Genomic DNA, 14,226 nt, shown 5'->3' with positions numbered 1-14,226 from the left:
CCGATGCAGGAGTTTGTTCTCCCCAACGCGGAGGGTCTGAATGCCGCTGGCTATGGGAGTCAAGATCGTCCCGTCAACGGAAGGCTCGAGGCCCCCCGACAAAGGACAAAGAAGGGAAGAGATTGAACTTTTTTTCGCCTTCCATCACAGTGAGGAATGTGGAGGAGTCACTGTGGTGGATGTTTATGTTAAAATGTATTTTGTGTATTTTGTTGCTATTTAATGATATGACTGCATGGCAAATCAAATTCCTCATATGTTGCAAAACATACTTGGCTAATAAGTATGTTTATGATTATGATTATGATAATCTGATTGAGTGGTACCAGAACTACAACCTTGCTCGCTACATCAGCAAAACCAAGGAGCTGATTGTTGACTTTAGAAGGGTAGAGCTGAGGATCCACAAGCCTGTCTTCTTTAACATTGGCAGTGGAGACAAGTAACAGCTTCAAGTTTCTGGGCATGCATGTCTCTGAAGATCTGTCCGCCCAGCACATTGATGCAACTATAAAGAAAAGCCATCACTGCCTCCACTTCTTTCACAGATTGAGGAGATTCGATTTGATATGTTGACAAATACTCAAATACTTGAATTTGTACAGGTGCGCTGTGGAGAGTATTTTGACTGGTTGCAACACATCCCAGATTGGCAACTTGGACGCCCAGGAATGAAAGAGTGGTGGAGACCGCCCGGTTCATTACAGGTATCCACCACCTAAGGAATCTATAGGAGAAGCTACCTCAAAACAGCAGCCAGCCTTATCAAAGACCCACACCACCCTGGCCACACTCTCCTTTCACTCATACTCTTGGGAAGAAGGTATAGGAGCCTGAAAACTGTGCCCACCGTGTTCAAGAATTGCATTTTCCCAACAACTATCAGGCTCTTGAACACTTGCAAACATGAACTAAACTAGGAACTATGGGCGGTCTTTTGTTGTACAAAGGATTTTGAGCTTTTTATCCCACTAGAATTGGGGTTATTAAATTCTTGAATTGTTTTGTATATTATCATCAACTAAAAGCACATTTGTACATTCTGTACATTGTATTCCTCTTATATGCAGAATTAATGTCATAGAATTGAACATAGGCACGCTGAAACAAACTCATTTGTTTTATATTCTAGTGTATTGGCACATTTTGAGAAAGAAGATTTGGGATTACAATTTTGATTGGTCTTTTAATTAACTGCAGGTAAGCCCGGGAAAAGCAATTATTCAAGTTGTAAACATCAATACATTGAGAGGCTCTAATGATCAAAACAAGGCAAGATTGTCTTTTTTGTCAATTACAGGGAAACTCACAGTTCTTGCTAACTACTACTTTAATTGTCCATCCCACTCCCACTCTGGCCTTTCTGTCTGGTGACTCCTAAACGAACAAGTTTGAGTACAAACTTAATAAACACTGTCATCTTCTGCCATCGCCCATTACTGCCATCCAGACTTCATATTGAACTCTGTACCCACTTTACTTTGGACTTTCGAGATACAGTGTGGAAACGTGCCCTTCAGTCCAGCAAGTCTGCACTGACCAGCGATCACCCTGTACACTAGCACTATCCTACACACACCAGGGACAATTTACAGAAGCCAATTAGCCTACAAACCTGTACATCTTTGGAACGTGGGAGGAAATCGGAGCACCTGGAGAAAACCAGGCAGCCACAGGGAGAACGTACAAACTCCACACAGACAGCACCACTCTCTATCTGCGCAGAAATTGCCATTTCCACTCAATCACTTATTTGTCATGTTGGTTCAGATGTTGTCTCTCCATTACTGCAACCTTATCGGTATGTCACAAGCTTTTATTTGTCTGTAATATCACACTTTAACTACTGCCATTGACTGCTACTTGTCCCTATGAAAACCCAAGCCATGCCTGCCCAGAGTAGGGGAATCGAGGACCAGAGGACATAGGTTCAAGATGAAAGGGAAAAGATTTAATAGGAATCTGTGGGGTAACTTTTTCACACAAAGGGTGGTGGGTGTATGGAACAAGCTGCCAGAGGAGGTAGTTGAGGCTGGGACTATCCCAACGTTCACGAAACAGTTGACAGGTACATGGATAGGAAAAGTTTGGAGGGATATGGACCAAACGCTGGCAGGTGGGACTAGTGTAACTGGGACATTGTTGGCCAGTGTGTGCAAGTTGGGCTGAAAGGCCTGTTCCCACACTGTATCACTCTATGACTCTAAGCCTGACCGCATCCTATTGTACACATTAGGGTCTGAAGATGGGTCCTAATCCAAAGCATCATTTGTCCATTCCCTCCACAGATGCTGCCTGACACAGTTTGCATTTTGTGTTTTCCTCACAATTCCATCATCTGCAGTTTCTTGCGTCTCTGTTATAGAGCTGCCCTTTGCCCTTTCTATACATTTCCCCCCTCCCGCCCCGCCCCCCCCAACTTTCTTTACAACTTAAAACGGTTTTGTTTATCCCTCTTCCAAAGTTCTGACAATAGTCTTCAGCTTGAATTGTTAACTTGGTTTCTTTTTCCACAGATGCTGCCTGACCAGTTGACTGTTTCCAACATTTTCTATTTTTATTACCTGTGTTTGTGACAAGTTAATTAAATGCGCTTTATTCTAATCCCTCAGACGAGAGTATCGTGTTGTCATGTTCACAGCTCGGATGAAACTGAGCTTCCTGCAAGACCCATTAACTCGGCCACACGAAAATGAAAAACATTTTACTTTTCAAGTCAATCTTCTTTTGCAATGTTCAGGAAACAACACAACTCAAAGTACGACACAAAGTGCTGGAGTAACTCAGCGGGTCAGGCAGCATCTCTGGAGAACATGGATAGATGGCGTTTCAGGCCGTGACCCTCTCCAGACTTCTTTATCCATGTTCTCCAGAGATGCTCCCTGGCCCGCAGATTTATTCCAGCACTTAGTGTCTCTTTTTATAAATTAGAATCTGCGGTTCTTTGTATCGACAACCCAAAGTAACTCAGATACTTCAGACAAATGAACAAGTTCTGAGAAGCGAGACATATAAAAATTTATACCACTTTTCTAATGCTCAAAGATTCTGTACCTGAGAGTGCTTGGAAACCCAGTGCCGAAGGACATTTAAAACACGATTTGTAGCGGCCCTGCGAATTAGAAACTCTTTGTCACACATGCGCTCTGAATTGTTAAATCCTACGGAAAAAGGGAAAATGACAATTTTAGTGCAATTGAAAAGAGTCCTGTCATGTAAAGGATGATACCAGAAGCATGAATCTTTTAGAAACGTTTAGCATCTGAATCTCTTTCTCACTGTAAGGCAATACATAACAGCCTGTGAAAGAAATCAGTGAGTTTGAGAATGTTACCCCTTTATAAAATAATTGAAAACCATTCAGGATATCATCTATTTGGCTGGCATACCATTGACCATCCTTAACATTCAATCCCTTTGCCTCCGACACAGATGACTCCAGTGTGTACCATGGACAACATATTTAGTCAGGGCTCTCCATCAGGTCCTCCTGAACCCCATGACTCGATCAACCCCAAAAGGACAAGGCAAAAGCACACAGGAGCACTGCCAGCTGCAGGGTCTCTTTCAAGATGCCCAACATCCAGATTTGGAAATATATCTTCACTGCTGTTAGGTTGAAGCGCAGTACTCTTGCCTCCATCAGTGGTCCAAAAATAATTCCTAAGTTCTAGGAAGCAGAATTAGGCCATTCGACTCGTCTACTCCGCCATTCAATCATGTCTAATCTATCTTTCACACCCAACCTCATTCCCCCCATGACCCCTGACACCCTTATGAATCAAAAATCTGTCATTCACTGCCTTACAAAAATCCACTGACTTGGTCTCCACAGCCGTCTGTGGCAATGAATTCCACAGATTCACCACCCTCTGACTAAAGAACATCCTCCTCATCTCCTTTCGAAAGGTACGTCATTTTATTCTGAGGCTGTGTCCTCTGGTCCTGGACTCTCCCACTGGTGGAAACATCGTCTCCACAGCAGCAGCTCACAACCACCTTCACAAGAGCAATATGCATGGACAACAAAAGCTGGTCTTGCCAGTGGGGCCCATATCCCAAAAGGAAAAATAAAAATAACTTTCCATTCAGAGATAACTTGGAAATCAATGCACAAAAGGCACTTTTTTCCCCTTTTGATTAGTCATATAGATAATTACATTTTCAGAGGGCATACATTGTTAAACGAACAGCAGAGGCAGATAAGGCATCAGGACTGATTCACTACAAACTACTGAACAATTTCCTCCACTTGCTTTTTTGCTAAAAGAAAACAAAATTTGAATCCTCCCCAATGAAAATAATTCTACCTCGTCAAAATACTGCATTTGTGCAGTCACTTCAACTAATTCTTGTTGCTGCCTTTCATGTTGTATGAGCCTAGTTAGTGACGTGATTTATCGTGCTGACAAAATAAAGCTTACACGCCAAGGAGGAAAAAGAAAATGAAACTCCGTCTCAATCCAGCAGGTAGATTGTTCCCAGATGTTTTATTACAAACATTTTAAAAATAATAAATCTCCCTTTGCAGATGTTTTTCCTGCTATCCCTGCCACAGGAAGGAGAAGTTGTTTTGGCGTCCAAATGGAAATTAAATTTCCCACTGAAAGTAATTTTGCAATGTGGTCTGAACACTATGTGGACCCACTCATGTATTAACTCGCAAGAACCAGTACAAGAAGTCCCAAAAATAACCAAGAACACAGATGCTGGAGCAAGAAGCACATCACGTTTCAGGTCAGTGATCTTTCACTGTGACTTTTATCATGTTAAACGGATGGTCGTGAATCTGAAATGTTAACTGTTTGCTGTCCACGGACTCTGTCTGACCTGCTGAATCTCTCCAGCATTTCCAGGCTAATATTTGCAGCAACCTACAGCATTTTAATTACATCTGATTATCGAACGCAACTAGATAATTGAACGAGAATTTGGGGAATTCTCTTCCACAGAAGGCAATAGAAGCCAATTCACTGGATGAATTTAAAAGAGTTAGATAGTGCTCTGGGGGCTAGTGGAATCAAGGGGTATGGGGAGAAGGAAGGCACGGGTTACTGATTGTGGATGATCAGCCATGATCACAATGAATGGCGGTGCAGGCTCGAAGGGCTGAATGGCGTCCTCCTGCAGCTATTTTCTATGTTACTTTGTAACTAATTCCTAGTTGTAAAAGTTGTAATTGTTTCTACTTTTCACTCCAATGGTTTTTTTTCTCTTTCTTAATGCTCTCTATTTTCATTCTCTGTTTCTGATTTGACTCCATTACTTTCTCTTTCCCTACTTTTTCCCCACTGGTTGTTGAAAGAGTCCATAGGCCACGATAGTCATAAAGTTTCAAATTTTTACTGTAGACTCCAACACACCATTAGAATTTGCATTCTCTGCAATTTGCATTGCAAATACACTGTAACGTGAAAGATGAAGTAAAAATATCCCATTCATGATACCACTTGCCATACTTGCAATTTATCAGCTATTCTCATCATAATACAGGGTAGTAAGATTTATGTACATATGCTACAGCATTGCAGGACACCAATACAATACAGGAACATAGAAATGTGCAGGTGTGTAAGAAGCAACTGCAGACGCTGATTTACAGGATCTTATAGAAACTTACAAAATTCTTAAGGGGTTGGACAGGCTAGTTGCAGGAAGATTGTTCCCGATGTTGGGGAAGTCCAGGACAAGGGGTCACAGTTTAAGGATAAAGGGGAAATCCTTTAGGACCGAGATGAGAAAAACATATTTCACACAGAGAGTGGTGAATCTCTGGAACTCCCTGCCACAGAAGATAGTTGAGGCCAGTTTATATGCTATATTTAAGAGGGAGTTAGATGTGGCCCTTGGGGCTAAAGGGATCAGGGGTTATGGAGAGAGGGCAGGTACAGGATACGGAGTTGGATGATCAGCCATGATCATATTGAATGGCGGTGTAGGCTCGAAGGGCCGAATGGCCTACTCCTGCACCTATTTTCTATGTTTCTATGTTTACACCAAAGATAGACACAAAATGCTGGCATAACTCAGCGGATCAGGCAGCATCTCTGGAGGGAGGAATGGGTGATGTTTCGGAGATGCTGCCTGACCAGCTGAGTTACTCCAGCATTTTGTGTCTACTTATAGAACAATGCAGCAGGGGTACAGGCCCTTTGGCCCATTGATACCTGTCCAACCCTGATGCTAATTAATCCCACCTGCCTGCACGTGGTCAATATTCCTCCATTCCCCATCTGTTTGTATGTCTGACCAAAATGCCTTTTAAATGTTGCTATCTGTGTCACAACCTCCTCTAAGGGCATGTTCCAGCCACACACCACTACTGGTGTAAAACAAAACATAGTCTTGTGTATCTCCTTTAAATATTCTCCCTCTCGTCTGAAATGCATGTCCTATAATAGTTGACACTTCCACCGTGCGAAAAAGAGTTTGACTATCTACCCTCTCAAAAATTAAATATTATATTAGATCCATCTCTACCTCCAATGCTCCAGAGAAAAATGGATTTGTTCAATCTCTCGTGATCGCTAATACTCTCCAAGACAGGCAACTTTCCAGTGAATCTCTACTGCGCCCTTTTCCAAAGCCTCCACATCCAAAGCAATCCAACAACCAGAATGCCTCCCAAATGAAGCCTGACCAAAAAAAACAGCTGCAATATGACCTCTTGACTATTATCTACTCAATGCCCTGACCAATAAAGGAGGGAGATTTTTGTTTTAGAAGGAACATTTTTAATATATATTTTATTAGAAGAATTAATGAGTCAGTGTTCCGAAGTGCAATTAAGTGTGAATTAACAGCCTTGCCAATTACCTTGTATTTTGTGTATTTTACAGTTTGAGAAACGAACGATGCAATATTTAATATTTGTCCTGCTCTATGATCATTCTCAGAATAAATTTCTAGTCGCCAACAAGGTAGTAATTGTACTGCAGTGGGACAGGATGTTTGTCGATCTAAAAATACTGGTTCGCATCACTATAAATATTTACTATGACAGAGGCAACGATAACTTCCGGTTAATTTATGAAATCTATGTCAATAATTTTCCCACCTCATAAACAATGTGGGAGCACTGTTGAACCCAGAGTTATCCAAATTAGATCGTTGGGAGAAATGGGCCAACTGGCTCCTCAATCCTGCTCCTTCATTCAAAAAGATCACGGCAGATCAGATTTTAACCTCGACACCACTTTCACACTCTCTTCCCACAAGGTGTAGTTTACATGCCTGTCAACAGCTGAAGTGACACTTCCTCCACAACACGATGGTGCAGCGGTAGAGTTGTTGCCTTACAGTGCTTACAGCACCGGAGACCCGGGTTCGATCCCGACTACGGGTGCTGTCTGTATAGAGTTTGTACATTCTCCCCGTGACCGCATGGGTTTTATACAAGATGTTCGGTTTCCTCCCACACTCCAAAGCCATACAGGTTTGTAGGTTAATTGGCTTGGTACAAATGTAAATTGTCCCTAGTATTGTGTTAATGTGCGGGGTTCGCTGGTCGGTGCAGACTCGTTGGGCCAAAGGGCTTTTGTCTGCGCTGTATCACTAAACTAAACTAAACTAAAGCTTTGGAGTGGAGAATTCCAAAGGTTCACAACTTTCTGAGATACAAAACTCCTAATCTCATCAGCAATGGATGAATTCTATCGTGAAACAAAACCGCCTGCTTCCAGTTAATCCCACGAGGGGAAACATCGTCTCAGCATCCACCCTGTCCATCCCCATCAGAATCTAATGTTTCAATAAAAGCATCCTTTATGTTTCTATGTCCCCAAGAGCATAGGTCAGGTCGGGGGGAGTTCCCCCCGCCACGGGTACCATGTAATCCCGTGCTACCTGCTCCATGGTCGGATAGTCGGCGACTAAACCGTGTCCCCCACCGGGTTTGCTAGGTGAGGGGGCTGTGGAACCCCAGCAGGATCAAAAACAAGACCTCCTTGCGAGCCAACGGCCATCCACACTTCAGTAGAATTTGCAATCACTGTCGTACACGGCATTGTACGGAATGCCCGTCGATAACCAGTACCACTGCGTCGCTAATGTTTTCAACGATTTAATAATAATAATAATAATAATAATAATAATAATAATAATAATAATAATAATAATAATAATAATAATAATAATAATAGCATAGGCAGAACTTGCTCAATGTCTCTTCATACATCAACACCTTCATTCTCGGAACCACATTGATGTGAGAGCCAAGAAGGCACATCAACCTCCACCTTCTGAGGAGACTGGGGCAATTTGGCATCTCTCCAATTACTCTTACAAAATTCTACAGATGCACCACAGAAAGCAGGTAGGTGTTCTATCCCAGTCATTCCTTCTTCAACCTGTTTCCGTCCGGCAGAAGGTCTCAAAACTTGAAAAAATGAACCAGCAAACACAGGAACAACTTCTTCCCCTCTGTTATCAGGATTCTGAATGGTCCTTCCATGAGCTGGCGTACTGTCCAATTCACCTCTACCCCATTGTGGAAGATGGACTTTGTCTACGAACTGATGCACGACAATGCTGAGAACTATGTACTGCACTATCTTCCCCTTTATTCTATCTATTGTTATTGAGTTTGATTTATTGCAAACATTCCTTTCACTGCACTTCGGTACACGTGACAATAATAAACCTAAAGAAAACTAAACCAAACCTAAAAATCACTCTAGTGAATGTATCTGCAATTTGGTCCCTGTACTGAAGGAAAGGAGGGATATGGGCCAAACATGGGCAGGTGGGAACAGCGTAGATCTTGGTCAGCATGGGCAAATTGGGCCGAAGGGCTAGTGTCCATACTGTATGACTATGTGCTTGCAGTGGAAGAAGTACAGAGAAGGTTCACTCGGATGAATGATTCTTCGGATGAAGGGGTTGGATACGGAAACTGATGGACATTGCCCAGCCATCATCATTGAAGGGAACTACAGGAAGCACTGCCTCAAGAAGGCAGCTAATATCATGAAACAACCACACCGCTCTGGCCACTCTCTCATCATGCAGCAATGATCAAGTAGAAGGTATAGGAGCCTGAGAACCCTTATCTCCAGATTCAAAAACACCTCCTCCCTATCACCTCTTGAACCACCGTACATAAATCTAACCACACCTAACTACTGTGTAGTTTAGTTTAGTTTAGTTTAGAGATACAGTACGGAAACAGGCCATTCAGCCCACCGAGTCTGTGCCGACCAGCAATCCCCACACGCTAACACTATCCTACACACACTGGGGAAAATTATACCAAGACAATTACCACAAACCTGTGTGTCTTTGGAGTGTGGGAAGATCCCGGGGAAAACCCATGAAGTCACGGGGAGAACGTACAAACTCCGTCCAGGCAGTATCCGTAGTCAGGATCGAACCCAGGTCTCTGGCGCTGTAAGGCAGCAACTCTATCACTGCACCACCGTGCCAACTGTTCTCAGACCTGGAATAGTAGCAATTTTTCTCTCTACTCCTGCTAAGTTTTCCCAATATTTTCTCATTTTATTTGTTTTCCAACATCTGCAAGTTTTCCTTAATGATTAATACTGACCTGTTCACAGGCACTGTACAATAACAAGTATGTCTAATTCTCGCCAGTGTGTATGCATTATATTTGCTTAAGGAATTAGCTGCCAGACCTTTGAGAGGATCTGCCAATTGCCGAGTGCTCCATTGGAAGGCTCTCTATTTCAGCTATGACTAACTTTCTTTTAAAGGTCACTCTGAGAGTCATGGAAGGGTGACAACATTTCAGTCACCGCCGAAGTTTCCAATAATTTCCAATTGCACATGAAGGTGGGATACAGCAAATATTCGGCATTGCACCAAATATTCTTAAAGAATTGACTTGAGAGGTAACTTTTGTTAATAGGTATTTTAGATGCGGAAAACAAAAAAACGAGCAGTGAGTCATGAAGGAGAACTTGTTGAGGTATTGGAATGTAGAATTGTCACCATTTCACAGTTCATAAGTTCATAAATCATTGGAGCAGAATTAGGCTATTCAATCCATCAAGCCATTCAATCATGGCTGATTCATCTTTCCCTCTCAACCACTTTCTCTTGCCTTCTCCCTGTAACATTTGACACCATTACGAATGGACATTCTGCAACCTCAGAATTAAAGGACTTTCTTTTAGGAAGGAGATGAGGAGCAATTTCTTTAGTCAGAGGATGGTGAATCTGTGGAATTCTTTACCACGGTGGATATTTTCAAAGCCGAGATAGATAGATTTTTGATTAGTACGGTGTCAGAGGTTATGGGGAGAAGGCATGGAGAAGGAACTCAATGCAGACAGGATCTGTAATCAGGATTGAACGCGGGTCCCTGGCGCTGAAAGGCAGCAACTCAACCACTATGGCAACGTGTTGCCCTGTAAAGGGCCTGTCCCACGAGCATGCGACTCCATGCGGCAAGCGCTACCTAATGTGGTCGCTTGAGCTGTACGGCCTCGCGGGGCCAGTCGCACTTCGATCGCCGGAGCCGTATAGAGTTGTGCGGAGCTGGTCCCGACATCACGCGGGGCTCCGAAAAACTGATCGCGTTCAAAAATTCCGCGCGGCAACAGCCTGCCGGCCTGCAGCCGCCTCGAACTTCCCGCGGACTTCGCTCGCACTTCATATCACTCACTCGACCTTCGCACGGCCCCCGCTTCTGGTTAGGTAGCGCTTGCCGCATGGAGTCACTTAGGTCGCGCTTGCCGCATGCAGGTCGCATGCTCGTGGGACAGGCCCTTAACTCTTGAAACAACTCAGTAAAGTAGAAAGAATGATATGAGCTATAAAGACATATCATAAGATCATAAGAGATAGGAATAGAATTAGGCCATCAAGTCTACTCTGCCATTCAATCATGGCTGATCTATCTCTCCCTCCTAACCCCATTCTCCTTCATTCTCTTCCAATTTAGAAAATAATGTACCAAACTCCACACTTTGCTACACTATATTCCATCTGCCACTTCTCTGCCCACTCTCCCAACCTGTCCAAGTCCTTCTGCAGAGTCCCTGCTTTCTCTACACTACCTGGCCCTCAACCTATTTTCGTATCATCCGCAAACTTGGCCACAAAGCCTTCAATCCTCTCGTCCAAATCATTAATATATAACGTGAAGAGCAGCGGCCCCAGCACCGAGCCGCGCGGAACTCCACTGGTCACTGGCGGCCAACCAGAAAAAAGCCCCCTTTATTGCCACTATTTGTCTTCTGCCATCCAGCCAACCTGCTATCCACGCTAGTATCTGCCCTTTGATACCGTGGGCTCTCATCTTCCTGAGCAGCCTTTCCTGTGGCATCTTATCAAAAGCTTTCTAAAAATCGATGTACAACATCTACTGACTCTACTTTGTCTGTCCTGCTATTAATTTCTTCAAAGAATTCCAGCAAATTTGTCAGGCAAGACCTCCCCTTCACAAAGTCATGCCGACTTCGGCCTATTTTATCGTGAACTTCTAAGTACTCTATAACCTCATCCTTTATACTGGACTCTAAGATGCTACCAACCACCAAAGTCAGACTAACTGGCCTATAGTTCCCACTGTTCTGCTTTGCTCCCTTCTTGTGCAGTGGGGTAATATTCCAATCATCTGGAACCACTCCCGATTCTTGAAATATCACTATCAATGCCTCCACAATTTCTGAAGCCAGCTCTTTCAGAACCCATTTAATGTACAATTCTGGATTACATATGAAGTATGAAAAAATAACCCATTATTACTAACTAATTTGCTGCAGGCATAGTGAATAATTGTAGAAAGGAAACCTTTTATCTAAGGATTTATAAAAGATTGGTGGTGTGTATATTGTTGAATATCTTAAAGGAAATAGGTATGGTGACATTATCTTGTGTTTAAATACATCAGTCAGTGATCATTAGATGAGTCACTTACCAGGCCTGTTTGCAAACAATGGTATTGAGATGTGATGATGTGGTTCCCTTTGGAGTAATTAGTTTGTCCATTTAGACCAGATATCCCATTGCCCTAGTGAGTTGCAGTTCATTTCTCAATCAATAGTTTAGATGTCCCAACTACTTCACTCATCAATGACCCATGTTCTACAGTATTCGTAGCCATAAACATTTAGGCTCAGATGAGGTCCTTGATCAGAATACTGCTGAATTTTGCAACTTCCAATATATATTGTAAATAGTTGCAGCCCCAGCACCAAGCCTTGCGGCACTCCATTCGCCACTGCCTGCCATTCTGACAGGGACCCGTTTATTCATACGCTTTGTTTCCTGCCTGCCAACCAATTCTCTATCCATGTCATTACCCCACCCCCATTGATATGTGCTCTAATTTTGCTCACTAATCTCCTGTGTGGGACCTTATCAAAGGCATTCTGAAAGTCCAGTTCAACTGCATCTCTGCAACTGGTACGATGAATCTACAATTAATATGTTTGCTTGTCTTATTTGACTGAAAGAATGAACTTTCTGCCAGGTTACATTTATTTTGATGGTATGGAACGATGGGCCAAATGGCATTTTTCAACGACATGGATTTCTACGATTCCTTACAAACTGGAAAATTGCCCAAGCAGAAATCCGACCAATTAATAGTGAAGATAGACACAAAATGCTGGAGTAACTCAGCCGTATTGGCAGCATCTCCGGAGAGAAGGAAAGGGTGACATTTCGGGTCATAAAATCATAGAAAATAGGTGCTGGAGTAGGCCATTTGGCCTTTCAAGCCAGCACCGCCATTCATTGTGATCATGGTTGATCATCCACAATCTGTAATCCGTGCCTGTCTTCTCCCCATATCCCTTGATTCCGCTAGCCCCTAGAGCTCTATCTAACTCTTTTAAATTCATCTAGTGAATTGGCCTCCACTGCCTTCGGTGGCAGAGAATTCCACAAATTCACAACTCTCTGGGTGAAAAGGTTTTTTTCACATCAGCTTTAAATGGCCTCCCCTTTATTCTTGGACCATGGCCCCTGGTTCTGGACTCCCCCAACATTGGGAACATTTTTCCTGCATATAGCTTGTCCAGTCCTTTTATAATTTTATATGTTTCTATAAGATATCCTCTCATCCTTCTAAATTCCAGTGAATACAAGCCCAGTCTTTCCAATCTTTCCTCATATGACAGTCCTGCCATCCCAGGGATTAAAATGTGAACCTACCTCAAATTAGGAGACCAAAATTGCACACAATACTCCAGATGTGGTCTCACCAGGGCCCTGTACAACTGCAGAAGGACCTCTTTACTCCTACACACAAATGCTCTCGTTATGAAGGCCAACATGCCATTAGCTTTCTTCACTCCCTGCTGTACCTGCATGTTTACTTTCAGTGACCGGTGTACAGGTCTCATTGCACTTCCCTTTTCCCTAATCTGACACCATTGAGTTAATAATCTGCCTCCTTGTTCATGCTGCCAAAGTGGATAATCTCACATTTATCTACATTATACTGCATCTGCCATGCATCTGCCCACTCACTTAACATGTCCAAGTCACCCTGCAACCTCCTAGCATCCTCTTTGCAGTTCACATTGCTACCCAGCTTTGTGTCATCTGCAAATTTGCTAATGTTATTTTTAATTCCATCATCTAAATCATTAATATATATTGTAAATAGTTGCGGCCCCAGCACCAAGCCTTGCGGCACTCCACTCGTTACTGCCTGCCATTCTACCAGGGACCCATTTATTCCTACGCTTAGTTTCCTGTCTGCCAACCAATTCTCTATCCATGTCAATACCCTACCCCCAATACCATGTGCTCTAATTTTGCCCACTAATCTCCTTTGTGGGACCTTATCAAAGGCTTTCTGAAAGTCCAGATGCACTACATTCACTGGCTCTCCTTCATCCATTTTACTTGTCACATCCTCAAAAACTCCAGAAGATTAATCACACAGATTTCCCCTTCATAAATCCATGCCGACTTGGGCCAATCCTTTTACTGGCATCAAAGTGTGCCGTTATTACTTCTTTAATAATTGACTCCAGCATCTTCCCCACCATCGATATCAGGCTAACTGGTCTATAATTCCCCATTTTCTCTCTCCCTCCTTTCTTGAAAAGCGGAGTAACATTAGCTACCTCCAATCCACAAGAACTGATCCTGAATCTATAGAACTGGAAAATGATCACCAATGCGTCCAAAATTTCTAGAACCAACTCCTTGAGTACCCTAGGATGCAGTCTATCAGGCCCTGGGGATTTAACAGCCTTCAGTCCCATTCGTCTCCTACCCAATACTATTTCTCGCCTAATGCAAATT

At 43.0% G+C, this 14,226-nt stretch overlaps 1 protein-coding gene across 1 annotated transcript in view; it reads right to left on the bottom strand.

Moving 5' to 3' along the window:
- The window catches only part of rasgrf2 (Ras protein specific guanine nucleotide releasing factor 2), a 225,554-nt gene that overhangs the window by 32,553 nt on the left and 178,775 nt on the right, over nucleotides 1-14,226 (bottom strand). The window contains exon 17 of the mRNA XM_033018742.1: nucleotides 3,055-3,161. Coding sequence (XP_032874633.1) covers nucleotides 3,055-3,161 — 107 coding nt within the window. The remainder of the gene's footprint in view (nucleotides 1-3,054; nucleotides 3,162-14,226) is intronic.

This window comes from Amblyraja radiata, chromosome 3 (genome assembly GCF_010909765.2).
Source record: "Amblyraja radiata isolate CabotCenter1 chromosome 3, sAmbRad1.1.pri, whole genome shotgun sequence".
NCBI lineage: Eukaryota > Metazoa > Chordata > Chondrichthyes > Rajiformes > Rajidae > Amblyraja > Amblyraja radiata.
This window is presented reverse-complemented; position numbering and strand designations above follow the sequence as displayed.